General features: G+C 39.7%; 1 protein-coding gene across 10 annotated transcripts in view; it reads right to left on the reverse strand.

Annotated features, from left to right (window-relative positions):
- The window catches only part of PLEKHA5 (pleckstrin homology domain containing A5), a 178808-nt gene that overhangs the window by 39984 nt on the left and 120386 nt on the right, over positions 1-18438 (reverse strand). For all 10 annotated transcript variants that reach the window (XM_082054113.1, XM_082054109.1, XM_082054110.1 and 7 more), the window contains exons 8-10: positions 16306-16406; positions 15299-15414; positions 7284-7751 (exon numbers count right to left, since the gene is read on the reverse strand). In XM_082054113.1, coding sequence (XP_081910239.1) covers positions 7284-7751; positions 15299-15414; positions 16306-16406 — 685 coding nt within the window. The remainder of the gene's footprint in view (positions 1-7283; positions 7752-15298; positions 15415-16305; positions 16407-18438) is intronic.

An 18438-nucleotide genomic window follows, 5' to 3' on the forward strand; every position in this document is an offset into this window, starting at 1 on the left:
CCAACTCTTCTTCTTTTTATTTTTATTTTTATTTAATGCTACAAGTACCATTTGTAAAACGTGCAAGAAAATCAAGATGATGACTAAAGAATCAACTATACTGATTGAATGCACTGTAGCAGCAGAAACTGGATCCTATTTCTGATTAGATGCTTGACTGTACAATTCACATTTCCTCTTTTTACCAGGTTGTCTAGTAGTGTCAACTTTAGATCAAATCCTGTCACTTGTTTATATGCTGGATAGGTCAAATTTTTGAACGCTTTGAAGTTCTATATTGTTTCCATATGAGCCCTGTTGTTTCCCTCAGAAAATCTTGAGCAATCACTGTGGACAAAAAAAACCCAAAACAAACCAGTAACAGCAGACCAATAAAAAATAGCAATAACCGTCTAATGAAATTGTATTTTGCAATTATAAAGGATAAGTCATTCCATATCTGCTATTCAAGCAAAACAAATTGCAAAATACTTCTTTGTTTAAGAATAATACTTTATTGCTTTTCAACTCAGATATGAATTCAAAGGCTTACTCTTTGATTTGCTGTCACGTTAAAATTCTGGAGTGCTACAGTCATTTAGCAACTTTCAGCATTACTTAAAATGCAAAATTTTCCATATCGAGTATCGATGCATGCCTAAGTATGACAAAGCATTTCTTATTTTTTCAGAGGACAAAATCTAGGTCATAAACATTGATTAATACAACCCTTATCTAAAATTCAGATGAGCACCTCTTAAAGCCTTTTGCTACTGAACACATCTATGATAGATGCTTCCCCAGAGATACCAAACCTGATCTCAAATTGGACACGATTCAGCCATCAGAGGGCAGCAGCTTCTAGCTACACCCCAGATTAATTCAAACACTAAAATCCCTGCCACCACAAGCCACCAGAATCTGAAGATGGTTTTGAATAAATTCAGTGCCACAAAAACATTAAAGAAATTATGCAGGGCAAATGGCAAGGTAAACGAGCATTATGGATCCTAGATCTTTATGGAATAACTACATTGGAAATTGATGTGGGCAAAAACCACTTTTCACTAAAAATAGTTAAGCTGAGTATTTATGATACCTGTAACATTTTGGACATGAAACTGCTATAAAGAGCTTTACATACAAAATCTGCTACAGTTCCTCAAGCTTTCCAAGAATTAATGAAGTATTATCCCCATTTTGTAGATCGGACAGCTTTGCATTCGCACAGAAAAAAAAAAAAAAATTATATATATATATATATATATGAGAAAAGAAAATGGATTCTAAATCCTATTATTTTGCTGCAAAACCTGCTTAAATACGTCTGAATTTCTTCATGTAACATACCATTAACGATAAGGGCCTTCCTCCATCTCCATATTTAAAAAACAAACAACCAAGATACTTTTGTGTCCAATTTCAGACTTTCAGAATATTATTTTAGCTATTCACAAGCCTGACATTTTCATGAAGATATCTGGTACGAGATACACCTCACTCACTGAAGCTCCTCTCCCATTTTACTAATTAAATAGGCAATGTAATTCTGATGGCTCCTTTAAATATCCCCAAAATTGGAAGAAAAGCTGTCTGAAGTTCTTACTCTGCAAAGACAGCAATTTAAACTCTGCATGCAGTTACTTATATTCTAGAACATTTAGGAAGACAACATATCCATCTTTCATTGGTAAACAATGTAAACTGTAAAAAGCCCAATTGCCTCAATTTAAGCCTTGTTTTACATCATATGATAAAATCAAAACAGATTCACAAACGTCCTGTCGATTTTCACAAAAAATGTCATTCTAGTCAAATCCAAAAAACAACTCTAGACAGCATTGCAGCTTATAGCTGCCTTGCATACCAGGGAGACTGCTGCAGCCAGCCAAGCAGTCATAGTATCATAGAATCATTTTAGAGTTGGAAGAGACCCTTAACGTCATCAAGTCCAAAAATTAACCTAACACTGGAACTAAACCATGTCCCTAAGAACTTCATTCATGTGTCTTTTAAACACCTCCAGGGATGGTGAGTCCACCACCTCCCTGCGCAGCATTTCCCAGTGCCTGAGAACCCTTTCCCTGTAGAATTTTTTTCTAATATCCCATCTAAACCTCCCCTGGCACAAGCTGAGGTCATTTCCTCTTGTCATGTCACTTGCTGCTTGGGAGAAGAGACCAACACCCTCCATGTTACAACCTCCTTTCAGGTAGTTGTAGAAAGCAATGAGGTCTCCCCTCAGCCTCCTTTTCTCCAGGCTAAACAGCCCCAGTTCCCTCAGCCGCTCCTCATCAGACTTGTGCTCCAGGCCCCTCACCAGCTTTGTTGCCCTTCTCTGAAGTCTCTCGAGCACCTCAATGTCCTTCTTGTAGTGAGGGGCCCAAAACGGAACACAGGGTTCAAGGTGGGGCCTCACCAGCACCGAGTACAGGGGGACAATAGCTTCCCTAGTCCTGCTGGCCACACTGTTCCTGATACAAGGCAGGATGCTGTTGGTGCTTTTGGACACCTGGGCACACAGCTGGCTCATGTTCAGCCGGCTGTCAATCAACACCCCCAGATCCCTTTCTACCAGGCAGCTTTCCAGTCCCTCTTCCCTGAGCCTGTAGCGCTGCCTGGGGTCATGCGTGTGTGCGTATGGGTAGGGGAGAGGCAGGTGGACAGTCATTCTGAGCATGCCGGCTTTGGAAGGTATTTAAAAATGACAAACTGTGCACATTCCAACATATTTGATCCTCTGCCATGCAGTGGTAAGACTCTGAGGCTCAGTATTCAGTCAGGCATTGACCAAAACAGTGTTCTAGAAAGTCGTGACCAGTAGAGATGGCATCACGAACCACTCAAGCACTAGGAAAATGTAGATTTGGATTGCTGTTTTTCAACTGGCCTCTATCCAGTCAGGCATCAAAAAGCTTCGTGAAGAAAGCCTAAGGTCCCAGAGAAACTTCCAGGATGGTGCCCTGGTGTCTGTCAGGAACCAGAGAGCCCTGAAACTCCGTGGGAGTCCAACACCCTGATCATGTGGGTAGTCAGACGCAGTCAGCCATGTGTCAAGTAAGCTTGGACACAAGCATTTTTATTCTTTTCTTGTAATTTATTGTCCGGTTATGAAGGTGTGGAGGATGGGAGTGGGGAGCTGATCGGGAGCTCCTGCGACACTGGTTGCCGCCACGTCACGCACGGGAGCCTGGATGGCTGGGGAACTGCCAGACGATCTCTGTGGCAGGTGGAGCCAGCGCCATGGATGATGGTTATTGAGGTGGATCCACCTCCATGGGCTCTTCAGTGTCTTGTGGTGGCTGAACAGCCAGCAGCCCCATGCCATAGTCCGGTGGATCCACGTCCATGGGCTCCACGTCGTCCTTTGGTGGGATGTCACACCTGGGCCTCAGCAGATGGACACGCCGTGGCCCCATGCTGTTCCCCTGCCTGCCCACGGCTGCTCGCTGCACAATGTCATTCATGTGAGTGTGGGCAATGGCCCTCCTGGCACGAGGAGGGCTGTTCCTCTTCCACCTCTGCTCCTTTGCCTTCCTCAGGCTCCCGGGAGGTCCCAGTCGCACGGTGCGTCTCTCGCGCGTCCTCCTCCAGGGTGGGCAGCCATCCACCTTGCTGCTCGGGCTGCTGCCTGGCAGGCAGACACGCTTGGGCTGCACGCCGCCGGTCACTGGAGGTCCCACAGCCATGCGCTGCATGCCGGCGATCAAAGATGTAATGTCCATCCTGGTCGTGGCACGCGGGGTGATGTTGCTCTTCCTCCCCCTCCTCCTCCTCCTCCGCTGCCTCGGCTTCCTCCTCCGGGGACGTGTCTTGCTCCTCCATGGTAGCGGGGAGCGGCTTTGTGGCTTCCCACGCCATGCTGGGCAGCCACCCGCCTGGCTGCTCCCGCTGCTGCCCGGCAGGCAGACACGTTTGGGCTCCACACCGTTCGCTGGTGGGCCCAGAGTCAAGCACCGCATGCCATCGATGAGAGAATCGAGATCGACGGCAGTTGTGGCACAAGGGCTGACTTTGCTCCCAGTGGGAGGTGCCGTGCTCCCCTGTGGTGCCGGGAAGCGGCTCTGTGGCGTCCCACCCTGAGGTGGGCAGCCAGCCGCCTGGTTGCTCAGCCTCCTCTTTCTTCCAAGCATGCTTGGCGTCCGAGGGCCTCGCACTGTGGGCCAACTGCAGGGGCCCCCGCTTTTATAGGGTTGGAACAAAGGGCAGTGAGGTGGTGGTGACAGGCATGATGTCACAATGGTGGCGACTGTGACGTCAGAGGTGGCAGGTGTGGGCGCGGGGGCCTGTGTCCTGAAAGATGCCTGAATGTGGGAGAAGGAGGAGGGTGGTTGGGTCTGAGGGCCCCTCTCCTGGGGCTCGCTCCTACCTGTCGTGGTTCTTGCCCAAGAGAAAGGCTGCCCCGTTGGGCACAGGGACTGCCCGCCACCTCGCCTCCTGAGCCCTGGGCTCCAGGGCCTTCTCAACCCGTGCCTGGGATGGTCTTGACGAGACGGTGGCAAGAACGTTCCAGGAGGGTTGGGGTTCCTCAGGGACCCCCCGTTGACCTTACGCCCTGCAAGTGGCACGGCCCCCTGCGCTCAACAGTGGCTGAGAGGGAGCAAAGCATCCAGAGATTCCCCCGGTGGGAACGGGAGGCCCAGTCGCCTGCACACGGTCTCCCAGGGCTCCATAAAGGAATTTCTGACTGCCAAGTGTTGAGTGGACTCTTCTTCCCTCGGGATCCCTTGGCCCTGCCCCCAGAGCGTGACCACGTGCCACCTCTTGTGCTCCGAGCCCCGGGGGAGAGGGGAGCAGAGGGCCTGGTGTCCTTTGGGCTGTTGCGCCAGCCCGACACCAGGAGCCTGTGGGAGGCCACCAAGAGAGGTCATGGAATCATAGAATTGTTTGGGTTGCAAGAGCCCCTCAGGGTCATTGAGTGCAGCCATAACCTAACTCTGGCACTAAACCATGTCCCTAAGAACCTCATCTAAATGCCTTTTAAACACCTCCAGGGATGGTGAGTCCACCACCTCCCTGCGCAGCCTTTCCCAGTGCCTGAGAACCCTTTCCCTGTAGAATTTTTTTCTAATATCCCATCTAAACCTCCCCTGGCACAAGCTGAGGTCATTTTCTCTTGTCCTGTCACTTGCTACTTGGGAGAAGAGACCAACACTCTCCATGTTACAACCTCCTTTCAGGTAGCTGTAGACAGCAATGAGGTCTCCCCTCAGCCCCCTTTTCTCCAGGCTAAACAGCCCCAGTTCCCTCAGCTGCTCCTCCTAAGACTTGTGCTCCAGGCCCCTCACCAGCTTTGTTGCCCTTCTCTGAACTCTCTCCAGCACCTCAATGTCCTTCTTGTAGTGAGGGGCCCAAAACTGAACACAGGGTTCAAGGTGGGGCCTCACCAGTGCCAAGTTCAGGGGCATTCCATTCATAATGAGAGGCTGCAATATATTTCTGCAACTATCATTAAAAAAATCTCCCTACAAATGTTCCCATGGGAAAAAATGGCTTCCACACAAGTTTACAGACTCCTTGTAGACACCTTTAGAGGTCGTCTCTAGGATTATTGTTGGGTAGCAATACTGTTTCTGATGTCCAATTTGGACTATTTGGGAAAGCCACTTTTCTGGGCTCAGTTCTGCAATGCTATTAAGTAACAACTACTTTTCTCAAAAATTCAAGTTAGGAGTTGAACAGGTGCAACTACCAGCAGCCTCTTATCTCAACCTTAAGCTTTAACATAAACTGGAGCTTCTTTCTACTCTAATTCACCAACTTCAGTTCTACTTAAGTTTCTGTCTCCAGCCAGAAACTGGCAATCTGAACAAAAATAAAATTTCAAATTTAAGTGAAAACATATTCTAAAGACATCACTATAGATTAAAAATTTGGATCATTATTCAAGGCCACTTCAGACAAAGCAAAAAGAGACAGCTCAAAGCCAATTCTTTTTCTGTTTGCTACTTTTATGCAGAACTGCATTATACTGTTTGCGCTATCAGTGACACCTTTATTTAAGCAATAAGTGGCCTCTATATTCAAGAACAAAATAATGTTAATAACATATTGTTAACAGTACTTCCCTCAATTTGATTCCCACAATGAAATCAGTTTTAGGGTTCGCAACTGAAAAATGGCACAGGTACTCAAATTTCTCTTTTTGGGTTGCAAGTATTACAGTCCAATTTAGAAAACCTAATTGCATTTAAAGAGCCTTCTCAGTTCTCATTACGTAAGCATGCTTAATAAAAGTCAGAGTGTGCAAGTCACTCTCTGTACTCCAAGTTCAAACTTGATCAAACTACTTAAGCTGAATACTTAATGAAACAACATATTAACAATTCCTAAGTATATTTAATGAACAACTAAAGGCAATGAAGAAATGTTCAACCAAATTTGGCAAGTGTAAACCAAACTACTGTAAATTTTACAAGTTTTTTCAAAAACTGAAAACTTCCCAAACCCCGTATTTTGAAATTTGCAGAAAACACATTTTCTGAACTTGGTTCTGTCTTAAGCTCTGCTATGCCATCTATATGCAAAATCCCTAATTTCCAGCTCTGCAAAATATCTCCTGCGATAGCATCTCCATTACTTCCTATCTCATGTAATATTAAAAACTTTTATACTTTACTGCTAAAGCTGTTTGTCTCTAAGGCAGCCTGGAAGCAATGTCCCTACTCTTCTGTCAGACATAAAAATTGCTACAGGTACAAGATTCAATGTTATTCAGACATAATATTAAAGCTTCATGAATAAGTCCTGGAACTCAATATTAGAACTGGGAGATGTTTAATTTTATGAGAAGAGAAGCTTTAAGCATCAATTTAGTTAGATTTCTGTGACTTACTCCTAGGTAAAGCTTCTCTCTCTTCGGCTAAAGATTATTTCAAGTTTAAAAGCTTCCTGGAATATTTTTGAAGAATTTTAAATAAAATATAATTACAAGTATTTACGAACAAAAATGCAGAAGACAGGGCAATTTCATGAACCAACTTTAAGAGGAAAAAGAATTGTTACGATTGATGACACCTTCTCCCTGCTAGGACAGGGAAATTTCTAATACCTGAAAAGGGTTTCTGGCCATTTTTATAAACTAAGCTATTAATATAGTTTAATTTATTAATAATCACTCAAATGTCAATAAAAGAGTAACTCCAATAAATCTGTTGTGAGACATCATCCAGGCACTTCTTACAGAGAACAATGAATTATATATTTATCTAATATAGATCAAAACCTAAAGAATCTAAGCAGGACAAAAGCCTAAGTGTTATTTGCTAGAAAGCCTGGAGAAAAAAAAAATACATATTACTTACCCTCTTGTTTCCTCTTCTTGTCCTTTTCCTCTTTGTATTTTAATCCACTGTTCCAACTGCAGCATGGAATTAGTTCTCTGCATAACTCGTTCAGACTCCAGATGTGACTGAAATGCATTGTGCTGAACTCCATCTCCAGCGTCTGCCAGGACAACACCAACAGTCTTATTCTCAGACCCATTTAAATGAACTGGTCTAAAGTGTCCAGCCTGAATTGTGGTTATGGGTAAAGTCCTGTATTCAGATCCCAAGGGATTTAGCTTTACACTGTTAATTTTCGTTAATGGTTTATCTTGCCCAACTTTCTGAAATCCATATTTTTCGGCTTCCAAAGCTTTCTTCTCCTCATTTTTTATCACCTCTTTGTTTTTCTGGTTATTTTGAGTTTCTGGCTTAATTAGCACCCGATGGTTTGAAATATTATTTGCCTCTCGAGGTGGCGTATTTTCAGTGGTTAACTTCTCTACTCTGGAAAGGAATATACGACAAGCTATAATATCATCAAAACATTCATTAAACATAGTAATAAAAAAAGTGAATACATTGGTGTTTAATACAGTTACTTCAGTGAATCCCTGTCCAGATATTTTACACCAATATCTGGTCTTTGAAAGAAAAATCCAGGACACATTTTCGCAATAATCAAGGACAGGTGATTTTGTTTGTTTCATTTTGTTTTGGGAGTGGTGGTGATGTTTTGTTTGGTTTGGACAGTTGCAGTGTTTTTTTGGTTGGAGAATGCAAGTGTTTTTTCTTCCAGGCTTCTCTATTTCTTTGCTATTTTAAAAACATCTACAACATGGGGTAAATGTAAGCAAACATCCAATTAAGCCCCTAGAAAAAATGTGCACAAACAGAAATAAAGCCAGAGTCTGAAAAAGTGGATGTTCAGTTCCTGGAGGGCTGGACATTCAAATGGTAAAAATATTAAGTGGCTCTCCAAGAGCTACAGCTTCCAGATGTCAACAGCCTGAAATGATTTTGAAAGCCATCTTTAAAAATAGTAGCAGATTACACTGCGGACCAGCTTGTGATTCACAATACTGCTGAATACAACATATAATGAGCTCCTTTAAAGAAAACAAACAACTTTTAATGGTCACTGGCATCAATTAGCTTTCTCTAGTATGTTATCACTTTCGCTGGCTTACATTTTGTGGAAAATAACTGTGGCTTCCCTAGTTTTAAGGGGGAAAGTAGCTGCTGACTTAGGAAACCATACTACAAAAATAATGATACAATGGTATTTTTAGAACAGTTACGGCTTTACAGTACTTACACAAGTAATTAATGTATGCAGTTCTATTAGCTATCTTCCTTTTAAAATTTCAAAATGTCAGGGAGCTTTACCTTTTCCATACTGGAACATGAATAGAACATCCAGCTCAGACAGCAACAATTTTTTTTCGGTTTACAAGAACAAAAAAAACCCCAAACCCCCTAAAATGTTTTTGATCAACATTTTTTTTGGTACAGGAGGAAAGAAAAAGAGATGTAATTCTTTAAGATTACACCTCTATATAAAACCGAACCCAGAGCAAAGCTTTATTTTAAGATGATGTCAAATTAAGCTTTCACATTGTCTTCCATCTTTTTATGCAAATGCATTATTCATCTTTATAACTGCGTTCAAGTACCTAATTCATTTGTAAAAAGGCCATCACATACAGAACTGACCAAGAGCACAAGTATGACCAGTCCTCTGAGAAATACTCTAATTCCAAGTAGATTAACTACATACATTTTTGCTTACCCTGTCTTGAACAAGAGGCTTAAATGTCCAGCAAGTCTATACCTCCCCAACAGATTATTTAAGCCATGAATTCCCAAGATGCCAACAACTATTTCAGACAGAACCCAAGCAAATACATAAAGGACTTAAAACTGTATGGTCTTCATAAAATACTACCCACTGCTAATAATATCGGACACTTAATTTTAAATGTGCCTCCCATAACCACCCTGCTCTTGCAGGAATTCTCTGCTATGTGAAGGGAATCAAAAGACAACTGCCTTGAAAAGTCACCATTTCAAATGTATCAGTCAGAAACAGCAAGACATCAGTGTCCTCTGCACATTGTATGCGAGTTTGATGAAATGCTCATGTGCTTTGCATGTTAACAAGGTGGGTGATTTTTTTTCCCCATGCCTCTTCCTGACACAGTTGTGATGATCCCAGTCTCTTGTTGATACTTCATAATGTTATAAAGGTTATCAAAAATTCACCCTACTAACAGAAGTAGCTCAGAATAGTTCTTTTCTTTCAGTAATTATTCCTGAGCTGCCGATGTGAATGCATACACACTCGTGAAACCTATTGCAAATGAAAACATTTGTAACAATAACCTAACATTAACACCTCTCTGGCTATATGCGTCAGCATTATTTTTATACACAGTGTTTTTTTCCTCATACATCACTATTAAATGCAGAGGTTAGATACATCTGATGTTTTCTGCTAGCAGAGAAGAAAAGGCAATATTTCTGCCACCCATAACATGCAGAGAAAAAACTCTTGATGTAGAACCAATTTTTATGCAGACTTTTTTGGGGGAGGACACGTGGTGGAACTGCTAAACTGCTATACCTATGCCATCGCTTCTATAATTTCCAAGTTTCAGAAAGAAAATTCTGTGCTAATCTCCTACTGCAACTTAAAGTGAGTTATCTTTTTATTTCCACCTCCCTGATTTTAAACTGTTCTTGAGACCAAACACTTCTGCCTAGGTTCCTTCTCAAGGTTATGGAAAACAAAACTGGATCACCTCCTCCCTGACACCTCAAAACTGTATGACCCAGTGTCTACTAGAAACTACAGGAATTCACCAAACAGGAAAGTGAATGGAAAACTCAATTTCCCATAATTATCAAGTCAAAAAAGGGTGTTAAAATTTCAGTTTTCAGCCAGTGCTCAAGGATTCACAAATAAGTATAAGGACTACTTTACAAACAATCCTAAACACCAGCATTAATATGTGCAACCTGCCTTAATAGTACCTGACCCCATTATATGGGACTTGATATCAATCTTTCTCAAGGTGCTTTACAGCGGAGAAGCAGTTGCCATTTTACAGATGGAAAATCTGTGATGCGGAGGGAGAGTGGCATTCATTGGATAGATGGCAAAGCCAAGACTTGGCACAGTGTTAAGATTCACACTATCATACTACTTTCCACTGTGCATCTTAACTAAAAAAAAGCCAACAAATCCAAAAATCACAGAATTGTTTTTCCATGAAATCTCCATGCTGTATCACTTGTTACTATGGTTATACACAGCAGAGCCAAGCGTTTATATTTGACATGCCTTGCGATGGCGTGAAGCCTGAATGACTGACAATCAAACAGACTTCTGGGCTCTTCTTTAACTTTGTTCATCAAATCAGTCACCTCAGTGTGAGCAACAGATCTCTTTCCACAGCAAAGCATCCAAATGGGAAAGAATGTTCAGACACTAATACGTAAATGTAAGAAACATAAATCCATATTTATATGGGGCTCCATATTTATTACTGACTCTCAAATACATATTCAACAAGACTTGCAGGGTATTTTGAGGACAGGGGAGCGAGAAGACAAAAGAGAATGGGCACTGATCATACGTGTTTCAGCATATATGGAACACAATTTACAGGTTTCTACAACAAAACAGAAATATCGAGTATGGAGCAGTAATACAGGAAAAGTACTGTTTTCTGCTGTTTTATATAAGTAAATAACTCTAAAACTGGGGGAGTGGCAGGGGGATGTAATCAAGTATCAGACAGGAAGACTCATTTAACGGAGCCAGGCAGAGGCATTTGAAAAGAAAAAGCCATCTTTTCCAAACATGGTGACATCAGTAAACCCCCACTATGGATGTCATTATGCTAACAAGTGCTTTTTTGGCAGCTTAGCTGATGCTGTTCAGGGAGAGTACCTACATTAGGAGAAAAAAAACCACCACTCTTTTCTCAGTACATGCTGTATCACTCAGAAGAAATAAAGGATCTGGTACACACAGCTGACATCAAAACAATAAAAAGACCTGATGCTCTTAAACATAGAAGAGTAGAAAAATCAGCATTTAGGCTAAAAATGATAAATTGGTATGTTGGTGAATATTAGCGTCTACAAACACAAGGAACCAATCAGTACTCACAGATACAATTTAACAACAGTCTGCACTGTTACAACATGGATTGAGTAAGATGTTTTGCTAATGCAGTGAGGTTGGTTTGGATCATATTTCAAGTCATAAGCTTAAATAGTTCCTCACTGACTAATTTATTTGTGTATAATTATTTTGACAGGTCTCTCACTACATTATTAAACTTGAATTTACTATCTAAGTAAAATTAAACCAAAAATGTTTAGAAAGGAGTAATTATAGTTAAGTCAATGGGGCCAAATAATATTTGTCCTTCCCTGCAGTTATACATCAGAAGGGAGCTTTCCTGCCATGACTGCAGATCAGTTCTAAAAGAAATGGTTACATTTTTATTTTCTTACCTCAGTACCTTATTTCTGTATTATGTGGCTAACTGTATGTGGAAAGTAAGAATATTTTATGGAAAGCTTGGCAAAACCCCCACAACTTCATGTTTTAAATATTCTTTTTTCTCTCCAAGGAGCTCACATCCTCAGAAAAATAAAGACACAGATTGTAGCTCGGCAAGTATTTAAAGTTAAAACATTCAATTTAACGGACTGTTGGGTTTGGATTTCCAGAGTACGATAAGCAGTGAAGTACTCTGACTTCTGGATTTAAAGAACTACACTGTAAAAACTCTGACTCATCATTGGGCAATTTATATTAACAAACACATAAGAGTGGCTCAACATCAGCTTGCATAAATATTTAAGGAAATTCTTAATAAGTCTAGCTCCTGTATTGTAAGTATTTAGTCTATTAGAAAACTGTACTCAGTACAATGTTAGAATCTCTCTCAAAAAAAACCTGAGAAACAAAAGCACTGGCTGAATTTGCCTGAACCAAAATCATTTACGCTTACAGCTATATGCGTGGCAAACTTCAGGGTACTCAGAGGTGAGGTAATAGAATACTTAATACTTAACAGATTTTTACAGGAAAGAAACAGTATTTCTTCTGGATAAGATCACATCCTGCTACATGGTTCATTTTAAGAACTGGTTTGATAGCCAAAAGATGGATTCTTCAGAAAACACGTGTCTGAAGGGTTTTCTTCCTTATTATAGCTAACAGACATGAAAGTCTTTGAGACTTCACTGGTCTTGAAATATATTTTCTCTCAAGTGATTATTTCAAGACCACTAACAAACTTTTCAAAGAGGTTACCATCCACTTCTGTTTTGTTCTAAGGTTTCTTGCCTGAATTAAAACAAGAAGATGGTGCTACATAGGATACTTTTCTTCTTCTGATACTTCTTTTGGCTGTTGGCAAACTCCTTCTGCCCAAGGTATCCTTGCAGAAAACTACTGATTTTGCTGTTAAGTGCTTTTCTACTCATTTTGTGCGCTACGCTGATTCACCAAGGACTCAGACAAGCACCTGAAGCAACACAAGATAGATTGCAGGAGTACATACAACTGGCTAAAAAGTGTTAGGTAAGCTCAGCTGTACTGGGAATCCCCACTGTTTCCCCACACACTGCCAAACACCCAAAACAGGCAGGCATCAGTGCTGGAACAGGCACTGTGGCTGAAAGAAGGGCGTAGGAACGCATGGCCAAGCATTTCAGGAGACTGGAATACTCTTCATGGCAGTGGCTGCACGTCTGTCTCGTTAGAGCAGCCACGGATGGTGCTGCAGTCAAGGAAGGATGAACAGCCCGCAAAGCGGCACCTGGCGCCAGGGTGAACTCACTATGAATCTTGCTAGGCTTGCTTTGAGGTGGCAAACGTGACTGTATGGCTGTATTAATGAACTGCACAAAAGAGCGGATGTTTACATGAACATTTGGATTGCTTATGTTAAAAGAAATGTCACAAGTAATAATGTAACATCTCTCTATATAACTAAGTTTACTAAATATCTTCTATAGAGTATTGACTATTATGGGAGACTATGAAGACGACACTGAAGAGGTTCTATCAGATGGAGATATGCTTTTTTCACAGTTTTTTTTTCTACTACACAGATGTCCTCTTCAAATGTCCAGTCTTCACAGTACTGCAAATAACAAATGAAGGCCATTTCACCAGTTCAAAAAAGATTCAGAATGACCTACTTCAGTATTATTCCCCCTACAAAGTGCTTATACAATCAAGGTACAATTTTTCTTTGAAGTGGGTCTGATTTGGTTTAATCATTTATCAATCTGTAAACTATCACAGCTATCTGCAATACACCTACAATGTGAACAAAAACTTATTTTTCAGATTAGGTTTATTATTCACTAAGCTAGACGAGATATTTTACTTTGTCATGGTAACTTCATTCTTTTAAGTGCAATCTCTTAAAAGCTCTGAATAGAGAAAGCAAAAGGTGAAAATACTATTAGGTATTTACTTGCTTATGCTCATTCTCACTCTGCTCATCCCTACCCTGTAACATCTATCATTCCCAAATATAAGGAGGGTTGCAGGAGACAAAGAACACAGCATCATATATAATATGAAATTATAATCAGATCAAATTTCATTGTGGTATTTGGACCTACCACTGCTCATTTCTATAAGCTGAAATCTTTTATTTTCAGTAATTTTGGGAATAACCTGAGAGCTTGAAGCACGTGTTATTTTTTCAAAGTACGGAGAACCATGTATTTTTCTGTTAAGTGATTTCACTATGCTGCCCAATGCAGAGGATGAAATACTTCATACACTATCTATACATTTAAAGGATATTAGAGACAAAAGCTAAGATTTCAACCTTTTGTTTAAGATTAGTCACTGAAAAGTTGCACAGGTAGAAATTCAGAGGTGTTCCTAGCTTACTGTTATCCTTGTGAATGTCCTGTAGATTGGTGTAAGTAAAAGTCTTATTATGTTTGACTGAAAAGCTCACAAATCATTAAAACATGCAACATCAAAAGAGTGTAATCATTCTGCATTCCATTTTATGCTTCTGCCAGCACCATGCTGGAACATGTGATATAAAGATATCAGGAAGAAGTTAACAGAAATTACTTGCACTAGCAATGTAAAATTTGGAAAGACTGCTTGTATGTTGAGAATAAGTTAAATGTGCTTTCTCTTCTGCAAAAAATTGTACCTTTTTCCTCTTTGGTACCTGTGTCTTGTGTGGTTTGTTTGTTTGTTTTAACTTAAAATTTCTCAGCATTGCTGCCATTCTCTTAGTTCCAGCGTAGCAGGAACTAACAGGAAGCGGAACAGATCAAGTGACAGCAGCCATCAGCAATAACTTCTGTGGCATCAATAATGAGGTTTTAAATTTACAATTGATGAGGTTTGCATTCTATATGCCATGGATCTGACCCAAGGGACCACATTCAGAGGTAAAACAATTCTTACTGGATAGACAGCAGCAGGCAATATTCAGTTTCTGAGAGCACAAGGTTTCCAGCAGTAACTTGGTTTTCATTGTCAAGGAATGGACACATAAAGGAAAAAGCTCCAAATCAGGCCAAGTACACATTTGATGACAGCTTAATGATGAACAAGAAGGGCTCACCACAGATACAACTGTTTAATTTAGTCAGAAACTACAGTTATGAATTTGAGACTCGAGACTATCGCCAGTTGAGCTGCTATTGTTACTCAGTCAGGAAGGCAGGTGAAGTCAAGCACGCCTGCAGATAGGATTTGTTGTTGCACTTCTTTTGATGCCACTGGCTAAAGGAATCAGACAGTATTTTTTATCTTCTAGATCCTTACACTCAAGGCATCCATATTCAGAACAGAACTTAGATTATTTTTACGACTTCAAAATTTTAGCCAACGTTGTGAAATGAGTAAGGGTCTTCAATATAAGGATAAATTACTTGAGCCAATTTACATTCTATTTGAAGGTATACACTTTCATTTAAATAAATCAAACTAAATATGTTAAATAAATAGAGTGTGCCACTGTTTTGTCAATTCACACTACCTTTTCACAGGCTCTGTCTGCACAAGTGCTGCATCTGTCATGGCTTTCATCCACAACTCCATTTCCTTCCCTGTATCTGTGCAGAAATAATAGGTCCTCATGTTTGGATGAGCTGCCTGATTGGAAATGACATGGTCATTGCAACAAAAATATAAGATTCTGTAAAAGAAAAGAGGCAAATAATGTTACTGTATGCTCGCTTTAATGTTTTCTATTATAATTTCTTCAAATAATATTATCAGAAAAAAAATCAGAAGGAATACTCCCATGTGTCTGTCACTGCATTCATATTTTCAAAATAATTGCCTATAATTTTCAATCATAGCTGCTTCTTCATTAATACACTCAATAAAAAGCCCTTAAAATTCTTCAGTCTTTTAAAAACTGTCTTGACTATCCATGTAAATTACATAATGATTATAAATAAAATTTTGGCATAGATTTTTGCAGTCTGAATTAAGGTTTAATTTGTACTTACCACAGTAAATAAATGATGCGTTCCTTAGAAGGCCAAAAGAAGAGCCAAAAGGAGCTCATAAAACAAACAAAAAAGTCAAGAGAAAATATTTAGCAGAGTGATTTATATAATGATTAAAAAGATTAGCTGTGAAACACTCCTAATAATAATTCATGTAATATTGTAATTTAAGTGATAATAAACCTTATTTTAATTTACATGTAAATATACTTTGTATCTTAATAACTAAAGAACTTTCATTAGTAGGATAAGTCCAGCCGCAGCCTATAATTCTAAAACACCACACAGTATTTAAGATCCATGAACAAAAAAATAAAAGACTGATATGTGATATTCATCAATCTTCACTTTCTAGTAATGATATCCTTCTTTACAACAGGCCAAATACTTGAATCCTCTGCTACTGTATTATGCAAAAATCAGTCTCAGAAGCTGTTTGTCAACCCCATTTTGCAGAACACCTCAGTTCTGATTACTACATTACTGTGCTTTCAGACATAAAATTAAAGAGAAAAATTGATTCCCCTACCTTAAAGGCATATTTGCGGTTAATATGGTCCTCGGGAGAAAGCACAGATATCTGAAAACTAGGTAGAAGTATGCTACCTAGTATTCCTTCTTCTTTCTCGTCTGTGGACATATAGTCTTTGATTAGAGAAACAGTGTTTTGACACACAATAATGCTATTCAGACACTTCAGTGAAACTCTGTATTTAACAACAGGAGAGCACTAACAAGAAGTCCACCTCGAAAGCAAATGTGTTAGAGAATCAGAAAGCCAGGTTTATTTGTTACATAGGTGTTTGTACGCAGTCTCAGAAGTGCGCAGACCTCCATCGTGCAGTCCCTCTTTGCCAACACAGGCCACAGAACCCATATCACACAAGTGTGCGTCCCCAAAAACCTGCCAAGTGCTGTGAAATCTGGGCCATCTGACAATGTCCACCTTCGACTTTTTCCCAAGATGGGCAAGCACAAAAACCCCCTCCTGAGAGTGCCAGCTCTGTAAAAGTGTAAGCACATGGAATGCGCTGCCTTGTGGAAAACACTACAAATAGCTTCACCTAGAATTCTTCTGGGGATCTGTGCTTACCTGCATACAACTTCAAAGCTGAAAAGCAGATGGAAGTCAAGCCTCTAATTCACTGACAAGAATAATCCCTACTCTTTACTGCCTGCTCAGTAAAAATTGCAAATACCTATGAAAGTGGAAGTATTTTAAAATAGTTTATTTTTCTTGGTCTTGGAGAAAATTTGCACGTTGTTCTTCTGATATTGGGCATATTAAGCTTTGAGACTGTTATAACTCTGATGAACAGTTTACATTCTGTTGCATTCTGTTTGTAAGGATGCGTATGTTTCAGATCATTTGTAAACAAACAAGAGTCCCCAAAACCAAACACCCATTTTAATGTAAAATTTTAGAACATTAAAATAAGAAATTGACGTTTTAACTGGAAGCCACAGCCCATTCTTAAATTCATTTATACTTTAACAAATGAATAATTGTATGCAATTCATGAAGTCAATCTTAATTGCATCCCAGATACAGAACTTCTATTCACAACCAGTATCTTAGGATTCTCTTAGTTGAAGATAGTGCCACAACAAATGAATATATATCTATGAAATTAAGATGAAAACATAGATATTCCAAACTTTCAAGCACAGAAAATTAATACTGTTACAATTAAAATCCATGTAAACAGCACAAAAGGACTAGCTTTCACACCTGGATTTAAAAATCTTTTGCTGGTTCTCGTTTACTCACTAAATTCATTTAAGTTATTCATATGGGGAAAGCTCTGCTCAGCTATATTAGCATTACATGACACGTTAGATGTAAAAATTATGCTCTTTTGAATAGTTATTCAACTGGAGAACTGAGCAAACAATTATTCTGATTGAAAGGTAGAAAAGAAATGAGAAGTGGATTTACTTTCAGGTACTCAACTGTACTTATAAGTATGCCTGAAACCATCCCATCATGCCCTCTCAAATATTTACTCCTTGCTAGCCACACACACATACAAAAAAAATCTGCCTTTTCTCCCATGTCCCAGAATGCATGGGAAATGTTGGACTGCTATTTTGGGGAAAAATTGCCTTCTTTTTCTAGATCATACTTAGACTTACAGATTATACTTTGACTTATAGCCAAATAAGTCACACCCACTAGTGCCATATAAAAGCATTAAACATTTTTGTTCCACTGAACTGCTGCTTGTGTGGATGACTTTGGTCTTCATTAAAGACATACTGCTACATTCCACCAGATTCTAAAAATCTGGTTTTCATCAGACTAGCTTTTATCTACACATTATAATGCCTCATACTCATCCTTTCTTGTATGCTGTGTATGAATAACACAAACGAAAAGTAGCAGATCTGTCCAGCTGTAAGATCTTTTATTTGTTGCAACAATAACCTTCCAATATTAATGTGGGCACTCTTTTATCCCTCCGTGAAAAAGAAAAAGAGTATCCTCTAAGCTCTGGAAAAATAAAATGAAATAATTTTTCATTTATAAATTAGATTTAAGTATTAGCAGCTAACACTATAACACAATCATAAAATTTCAGTAAGGTTTACTAACAAAACAAAAAATCAAAACCAAAAAAACCCCAAAACCTCAATCAATCAACCAGAAACACTGTGATCT

The sequence above is a fragment of the Streptopelia decaocto genome (assembly GCF_964273445.1).
Source record: "Streptopelia decaocto genome assembly, chromosome: 1".
Taxonomy (NCBI): Eukaryota; Metazoa; Chordata; class Aves; order Columbiformes; family Columbidae; genus Streptopelia; species Streptopelia decaocto.